The 9,302-nt window shown below is 46.2% G+C and overlaps 1 protein-coding gene across 1 annotated transcript; it reads left to right on the plus strand.

The window, feature by feature from the left end:
• The first annotated feature begins 8,005 nt into the window (after nt 1-8,005).
• Nucleotides 8,006-8,890, plus strand: LOC106817151. The gene has a single exon (XM_014821803.1). The coding sequence runs from the start codon at nt 8,006-8,008 to the stop codon at nt 8,888-8,890; it is 885 nt and encodes a 294-aa protein (XP_014677289.1).
• The last annotated feature ends 412 nt before the right edge of the window (nt 8,891-9,302 follow it).

Raw genomic sequence — 9,302 nt, forward strand, 5'->3', positions numbered from 1 at the left:
CTCCAGGTGGCCGTCTTCTCGCACATGGACCCCATCCTTCAACAGGCACATGAACTCGCGATCATCTATAGACAGTTTTTCTTCCTGCTGGGTAGCGCAATATTCTACAAAATCCCGTTCAAACATCGTGGAAACTACGGCGGGGCTTATGACCTCTTTAGTCGATGTTCGAAATGCAAAATGACTGGTTTGGTCACCACTATGCGTACCCCCCATTCTACCAATCACCCCCCATCCCAGGGCTGTATTCACACCGTACGGGTCCCCATCTTCCGGACCTGGTAAGGCCTCCAAAGGCCTAATTGCCTTTGTACAGTTCATGCCAATCAGTAGGCCTACCTCTACGTCCGCGAAAACTGGTGCAGCCTAAAAATTTCGAGAGCTTTTTTACGAGAGCTCTTTTTTGATTTTGTATGAAAAAAGCGCTCTCGTAATTTTTTTTACGGGAGCTATTTTAGGCTTGGCCAGAGCTACTTTTTCATAGCATGATTTTGTTAAAATTTTCATCATTTATAGATGCACTGACTTATCTAATGTCTCAGAAGCCAGAATTGGTGTTAATTATTCGTAAAGGTGTTCCCAAAACGAAAGTCAAGATTACTGCTTTGGCAAAGATTGAGGAAGTTCAACAATCATTTCATATATGCCATGGGCTTGACAAAATGCATCGAGGCCGGCTTTACATGTTGCCTGTATGCATGTTGGTACAGTTTATGACTTGCGACATCCCCTGCTTCTGGCAGCTGATTTGTCTCATCTCGCAATCGTTTTTTTTCGATTCAAATCCTCGTCCGCCAGCAAGGCCAGCCTTAGTCTGTGACAAAACATCAGAGACGGGTGAGAAACAGAAAATCTCATTATGTCTAGTCATTCAATAAAAAAACTTGCTGCATCCGAAAAGGCAAACGCCAATTTGCAAGCTACATTGCCGGGTGGCGAATTTTTGGTTGCCTCGGGGCCACTCCGGGCAAGCGGTGTTGTCGAGCACGGCACCGCAGTTCTTCGGATTTCGGCTGGAAAATACTGTGGACAGGCAGGACTACACTTCCAGAACGTATTTACGTTAGATAGCAATTAAAGAAGTTACGAAGGTTACTTTCGTTGTCTCCCCGGTTCCACGGTACCGCCAATTGCATAGAAGGTCTATCAATGCTGTCCGAATCGCAAGTTTACACGCGTGAGAATCTTTAAGTATATACAGCTTCACATTGCTTTCTAGTTATCTAACTGGAATAAGAAAACTAGTCTCCACTTTCTACGTTACTAGAAATAGTGACGACTTCAGCTTTAACAGCTTTTGATCTACTGTCGCGTGTCACGGTCGTCACTTGCGTCGTTGCCTCACTCCCCACGGTGGAAGGCCCTGCCGATATAAAACAATTATGTTATTGCGATATAAATAACAGTTCGTAGAGATGGTGGCCCGGAGCAAAAACTTTGGTGGGCCTCCGGCGTTGGATACTATTTCGAACGCTGCGGCGGCACGCGGGACGGATTTTTTCTCGTATCTTTCCAAAATTTTCGCTCGTCGTAATTGTTGTTTACCAGAGCGCTTTGAAGCTTGTACGGGAGCGAAATCGCTTCGCCGCTCGCTTGTATTTTTTTCGCTGAACTGGTGTCATCTGGTCTGCCACCTCAGCAAGGTGGGGCCAATTTCTAGCTAAGGCATGATTTGGAATTTGACTACTCTGTGCAGGGATCTTTTCTCTAGAATACGTGGCTGGGAGAGGCACGCTGATTTCCTCTCGGAGCCCCTTAACTACCAACCCTCGCACCCTTTGACATGAAACCACCTCTTCTGCCAACACCGTACCCACCTTGAGGTCTATGGTAGGACCACTTACGCCTAGCTTGGCCACGGTTGATGTGGCCACAAAGCAGGCGTCTGACTGGTCGTCTAGCAAAGCATAAACAACAATAGAATGATCAGGTCTTTCGGCCTGATGCATAACCACTGGTACAATTAGACTGGTGTACACATTGTCAAAGTCAGATAGTTCCACCCGACGCGAGGTCACCGACGGTACGGTAGTCGTCGGGGTAGTGGGGTTCGCTGCAGAGTACTCATGAAGTAAAGTTGGGTGCCATTGGCGGCACACGTCACACTGTTTCTTGCGCTTACACTCTTGTTTCCTATGGCCCCGTCTGAAACAACCATAACAAAGTCCCTTTTCCCTCACAAGAACCAAACGTTCAGCCAGAGTTAGGTTTTTAAACCCCGAACATCCGTCCAAGTAATGGATCGAACCGCAGCAAACACACTTCGGCGGGCCCGAGGTAGCAGCGGTAGCCTTGGCTGGTGGTGCGGCCACTGCAGCTGAGCTGGTCGCAAAGGTAGAAACGGTTTGCGGAGATTTCCCAAAAGACTTAACAACCTTGTTACCACCAGTGCTAGGCGTATGACTGCTGCGCGCACCAGCAGTTACGTCATTGGCGATCTTACTGTCAGCAGAGCGTTCTAGGAGCGGATTACACGCGATTCTGGCTTGTTTACGAATAAACTTGGACAGTTTCGCAAAACTAGGGTATTCGTTCTCGCCTTCCTTCCTAGTTTCTTCGTATAAGTGGCGATCTACTTCCACAACCCAACGGTCTTGAATGGAGCGTGGCAGCTTCACAACCATCTTTTGCTGTTCTGACGAATCATCCAGGATACTCAACTGGCTCAATGTACCCATTGCCGTCTCACATTGCACTTGAAGTTGGCAATGTTGTTAACGACAGAACAAGCACCGCAACCGATATCGACAAGGCACGCTGCATGCAAACTGTTTGCAAAGAAGAGCAATGTCCAGCTGATCCCACCGACAAGCGCAGCCTTGAAGCAGCACGTCCGACGAGCAATATACCAGGGCGACATGTCTGGGGTCAGGCCCTGGTTCCTGACGATCCCGACTGGGGTTGGATCGAGACCAGCAACATGTACGAACCTTACGAACCAGGGCTCCTTGGCTCTCCGAGTGCTCCTATAGGCAAGGTAGGTCTCCTTGGTTCTCCTGAGTGCTCCTATAGGCAAGGCAGGTCTCATTGGTTCTCCTGAGTGCTCCTATAGGCAAGGCAGGGCTCCTGGGTTCTCTTGAGGGCTCCTGGGTTCTCTTGAGGGCTCCTGGGTTCTCCTAGGGGCTGCTGCCCCGGCGTTCTGATTTCTACGGCTTTTCGGCCGCCTTATATACTCCCTGGTTGCTCCCTGGTCACGTGCTTTTTCCCCTTTCCCCTGGTACTAAGCAGGGGTATTCCAGCTGGCATCGTTTGTTTACTGGTTTATACCGGTCTGTTCTGCCAGGTACCGGCCGTTTGTTTACACGCCGTGCCGCATTTAGGCCGATTACGTCAGCTGCCTGGCCGAGTAATTTTCCATTCGTATTCTATTCTAATTATTGTTTTACTTATTTTCTCGTCATCCTTTTAACCTGTATTTTATTTTAGCTTGACCTTTCCTTTATTTGATTTTGCACATCGATCTTTTAAGTGGAATTTGGGTGTCACCTGGTCTTCCGATCCAAGTTTTTAGTTATTCCAAAATGGCCACGCCCTGTTGTGTGTTGTGGTTTGAAATAGAGTCTTTGGTGTAACCGAAATCTCTACAATACATTGTAAGTGTTGTCTCTTGGTTCTCGCCTAATTTCTTATAATTTGGATCTTTGTTATATAACGTTGGATATAGTGAACATTACATGACATGAGCGACGTAATATTTAGTGTGTGTTGATGACTGTGTGGATAAAGTGACAGATGACCCGCAGGTAAAGCTTATACGGCTTCTCCAGTACACAACCGGTGCGACGGAAAAGGTAATCGCGAGATGTGCCAAACTGGACGCAGCGGAGGGCTATGCCCAAGCGAGAGCTTTACTGCACACACGTTTTGGCGATGAACATTTGGTGTCTGAAGCAGTCATCAAGGCGGTTAGGCTCGGTGACGCAGTAAAAAACTCCGCTCAGCTTCAACGATTGGCCTATGATTTTGCAGACTGCCACATTACTCTAGAGCAGATGGGGATACTACATGAAGTCGACTCGCAGAGCTGCATGAAGGAGATAGTAGAACGTTTGCAGCCTTACATCAAGTTTAGATGGAGAAGTAAGGCTATGGAAATTAAAAGACAACAAGGCAGGTACCCTAGATTTGAACATCTAGTGGAATTCATTAGTGAGGAGGCAACAATAGCTAATGACCCTGTCTATGGACATGAAGAGTTCAAGCCATCGGGCAAGGGTGGGCAAGAGAATGCCGCTAATAGTAGGGTGAAGAATCAAGCAGTCACCTTTGCCACGAGCAGCGGCTATAAAAGACCTCCTTGCATTTGTTGTGGTGGGGATCATCGGCTCATTTTCTGCAATGCCTTCAAAGGATTAGAACTGGAGAAGCGTCAGAGCATTGTAAAATCGCATAAGCTTTGCGAAGTATGTTTGATAGGTGGTCATTTCAAAAGGGAGTGTACGTGTCCGTATAGATGCAGCAGGTGCTTTAAGATGCATTCATGGTTGTTGCACTCTGACAAGGTGAATGGTGATATGAATGGTAATGATTGGAAGAGCGGTGATGTGGTTTCCAATCGTGATGTAAGAGGTGGCTATCTAGTATCAAATGCCAGTATATCAAGAGACACCATCATGCCTATTTTGCGAGTTTGCGTGAATGAGTCGAGTATTACATACGCTTTGCTTGACACAGCATCGAGTCATACGTTTTGCACTAAACGCCTAGTGAACCGTCTCGAGATCCGACGCGAGATTGAGAAAATCACGTTGGATACGCTAAATAGCTCCGTGAGTCGAGAATCACAGATGGTGAACATGAAATTGAGTAACAATGGTGAGACCCTACCATTGTACAATATGTGTGTTGGATGATATTCCGATTACGAACGCATATATTTACATTCAGGCATACCCCCACTTGAAGGATCTGGACATCGCATCTATTGATATGGGTGAAAATCAGACTGTAGATATTCTGATTGGGCAAGATTACGCTGAAGCTTTGATTCCCCTGCAGGTGCGTAAAGGGAAACGAGGGAGCCCTGTGCCACGCGCACATTGTTTGGTTGGAGCCTCAACGGTAAGACCGAACGTTATCAGAGCCCTGTTAGCACAAGAGTGGCGTCCAACTTCATCACAACAAAGCGCAGAATGGCATCTCTAGAACGAGGGTATGGCTGACGAAGTTTCTATGTCACAAGAGGATAGCAGAGTCTTGGATCTGTGGAATCATGAAGCGAAGATTATTGAAGGTCACTATGAGTTACTGATTCCATGGAAGGATGCGAATGCATTCATGCCAAATAACGTTAGCCTTGCAAACGCTAGCTTGATATCCCTCTGCAGGAACCTGCAAAAGAAGGGTTTCATGGAGAGATGACACCGAGTTAAGCAAACTGCTTGCAGCGGGCTATGCCGAGAAGGTTCATCAACGTGAAGTCTCCCAGCCGGGTAAGAAGATATTGTATCTTCCACATCACGGTGTCATCACAGATAAAAAAAAAAACTGGCAAACTCAGGGTAGTATTCGACTGTGCAGCCAAGTATGATGGGGAGTAGTTAAATGATAAATGTTTACAAGGACCTGATCTAAACAACAAATTACTATATATCATTCTTAGATTTCGACAGCACGCGTATGCAATCATGGCCGACATAGAAGCTATGTATCATCAAGTCGATATCCCAGCATATGGTAGAGATGCTACGGTTCTTGTGGCGTGATGGTGCGGGAGACGTGATCCATTATCGCATGACCTCACACGTATTTGGGGGGGTATGGTGCGCCAGCAGTTCGACATATGCTTTGCGACGCACGGTAAAGGACCATGGAGATGTCGACCCTGCGATAAGTGACATAGTAACTAGATCGTTCTACGTCGACGACTGCCTCAAGTCAGTCGAAACGAAAGCTGAAGCCCAAATAATTATAAGAGGAACACGAGACCTGCTACAGAAGGGCGGATTTAGATTAACGAAGTTCGTGGTCACTGGTGAACAGTCGAGACCTTCTCGCGAGCATACCGGTGAGTGATCGAGCAAATGAAGTGAAAGACTTGTGCCCTAGTGCAGAGAGTAAAGCGTTAGGGATTAAGTGGAACATTGAGACCGATGAGTTTGTTTTTGAAGTGAAGGAAAATCAAGGCGGCGTGGTGACGAGACGCCGCATGTTAAGCCTGATTTCGTCGGTGTTTGACCCTCTGGGCCTGATTAGTCCTATGGTGATAACAGGGAAAATCCTCTTCCATGAAGCCACGAGACTGAAGCTATCGTGGGATGATGAAGTGCCCATAGATCTCGGTAGGAAATGGGAAATATGGCTGGGAACACTACTAGACCTGAGACTTATAAGCGTAGCAAGATGTATCAAACCGACCGAATCACGTGACGCGGTATGTGAACTACATCACTTCAGTGACGCCAGTGAGAAAGCGTACGGATGTTGTACTTATATGAGGTGTATAAGTAAGCAAGGCAGAATACACACAGCCTTAGTAATGAGCAAAGGCAGGGTAGTACCGATAAAACAACTTACGATCCCACGCTTGGAGCTGCAAGCTGCAGTGTTATCAGCGAATGTGGACTGTCTATTGAGGCGTGAGTTGGAGCTCTGCATAACCAAGTCATATTTTTGGACTGACAGTGAACTGGTTTTTAAATACATTAAGGATGAAGCGCGGAGGTTCCAAGTATTTGTAGGCAAAAGAATCAGTACAATCCGACAGCTGACAGAACCTGATCAATGCTATTATATTGCGAGTGAAGATAATCCGGCTGATGTAATAACAGGAGGGGAAGCAGCTCGGCGACTGGACACCAGAAAGTGGTTTGAAGGCGTTAGCATGTTAAAAACGTATAAAGCTGAGTGGAATATGCAACGGATAGACGGTGAAGTATCATCACATGATCCAGAGGTAAAGCATGAAGCAAAAAACGAAAGAGGCCAGTCGTTTGCCTCAAGAGTCTGTGAGAAAATGATAAACCTCGCGGCTACCCCGAGTATGAGGGAAAGCTCGCTAGATAGGCTCATGCATCATTACTCTAGCTGGTATAGCCTTAAGAGGGCTCTGTGTTGGTGGATCAGGATAAAGGATAAGCTAAAGAGCAAAGGTCAAGCTAAATTCGGAGATGCGTATGCGTTGATGAAATGGGTTCAGCAGAGCGAATTATAGTGAAGCACGTGCAGATGCAACGCTACGAGAAGGAATGAACTCAAATCACGAGAGATGATACACTGAACAGGTCGAGTTCGCTGAGGAAGCTAACGCCTGTGCTGAGTTTGGACGGGCTGCTTCGTGTAGGTGGGAGGCTCAAACATGCAGGCATAGATATATAATGTAAGCACCCATGTACAATTTCTTACGATCACCAATTAGCAATGCTTATCGTGAAGGATATACATGATATAGCTCACCTAGGTACAGCAGGGCCGTAGTGGCCGCCACGGCAGCACGGTACTGCCGTGGCACTATTTTGAAAAAAAAAATCCTGGAATGTGTATTTAATATGACAATGTGCCTATTCAAATTCAAACTTCAAAACATACATATGTACATAGTGAAAGTATAAATGCAGATTGAAAATAGGCTTACTTTTCATAATTATGTACTGATAGTATATACAATTTTGTAAATAATATTTTATTAGTTATCATACTCATAATATATATTTTAGATACTTTAATCAAAACATCAGCTTTAGCTACATTCCTCTTTGAAATTTACAAATTTACCTTTTATAATGATCAGAATTGGTTGCTTTCAACATAGGCTGAAAATGCAGGAAATGCCATTCCCAGGCTCTACATTTCAAAATTTTTTTGGGGGAGTACCACCAGACCCCCCGCATTGGCTACATATTTATGCAGTGGCACTTTTGGGAGGCCACTACGGCCCTGTACAGAGTGGGTACTGGGGAATGTGAGAGCTAAGTTTTGGATCACAAAGGCGAGATCAGTCATCAAGAAAGTGTCCAGGACGTGTTTGACATGCCGAAGTCTTTATGCATCGCCTTGTCAGCAGAAGATGGCTGATTTACCTCCTGAGAGGCTAGAACATAGCAAGCCACCGTTTACTTACATAGGATTAGATTGTTTTGGACTTTTCTACGTGAAGCTGGGCAGATCAGAGGTAAAGAGATATGGATGTGTGTTCACATGCCTCACCACACGTGCCGTGCACATAGAGAAGTTAAACATCTTGGAAACTGACGCGTTCCTTAACGGATTTAGAAGGTTCATGTCGAGAAGAGGTCAACCTGAAAAGGTTTGGTCTGACAACGGGACGAACTTTACTGGCGGTCAAGCTGAGCTTTCAAGAAGCATGAGCCAACTAAATAAGGACATGATTTACTCGCACTGTGCGAGAAAGGATATCGTGTGGGTTTTTAATCCTCCACATGCATCGCATATGGGTGGCATTTGGGAACGTATGATTCGTTCCATCAGGAAGGTGCTCAATGCCTTGCTGCGCGGGAATCACAGACTGACGGACGAAGTGCTGGAGACGCTATTCTGCGAAGTAGAAAACATTATCAACAGTCGGCCTATCACCAAGAGCAGCGATGATGTAAGTGATTCGAGAGCGCTTACGCCTAACCATCTTTTATTGCTACGAGATGGCGCTACGTTACTCCCCGGCAAGTTCGGATCCAGCGGCATGTATCCTAGGCGTTGGCGTCACGTACAGCATCTCGCGGATCAGTTCTGGCGCAAGTGGGTGAAAGAATACCTGCCAGAGCTGCAGCGTAGAAGCAAGTGGATTGTGCAAAGCAGGAACATCAAGATAGGTGATTTATTGCTGGTGGTGAACGAAAACACCCCAAGAGGACTATGGCCGCTTGGCCTCGTGATAGAAGTGAATAAGGGCAGAGACGGTCTCGTCAGATCAGCCAAAGTGAGAACCAAGTAAAGCGACGCGTATCGTCTGCCCGATCTCAACGATCGTGCTATTAGAGGGCTCTTCCTAAGTTTACTTTGTTGAACGTAGTTCAAGGTGGGGAGTGTTATTTCTTCTCATCATTTCTGTTAAGCGTGTCATACTGTAGTATTTCTAGCACTGTTCAGTTCTTGTTTTGCGCGGTATTTAAGCAGTTTAGCTAGGCTGCGGTTCGGCTCGTTTACATTATGTTTTAGGCATAATACTCGCGGGTTTCCTTTTCGCGGTATAAAAGCGTTTGTTGTGGGTTGCGCCGTCCCTTTTGCTGCTTGAGCCGTATTTATACGTTCGCGTGCGCTCGCGCATTTCTTCCACGATGCACCATACATTGGAAGTGTTGTCTCTTGGTTCTCGCCTAATTTCTTTTGAATCTTTGTTATATAAC

The sequence above is a fragment of the Priapulus caudatus genome, unplaced genomic scaffold, assembly GCF_000485595.1.
Source record: "Priapulus caudatus unplaced genomic scaffold, Priapulus_caudatus-5.0.1 Scaffold1610, whole genome shotgun sequence".
NCBI classification, from domain to species: Eukaryota; Metazoa; Priapulida; class Priapulimorpha; order Priapulimorphida; family Priapulidae; genus Priapulus; species Priapulus caudatus.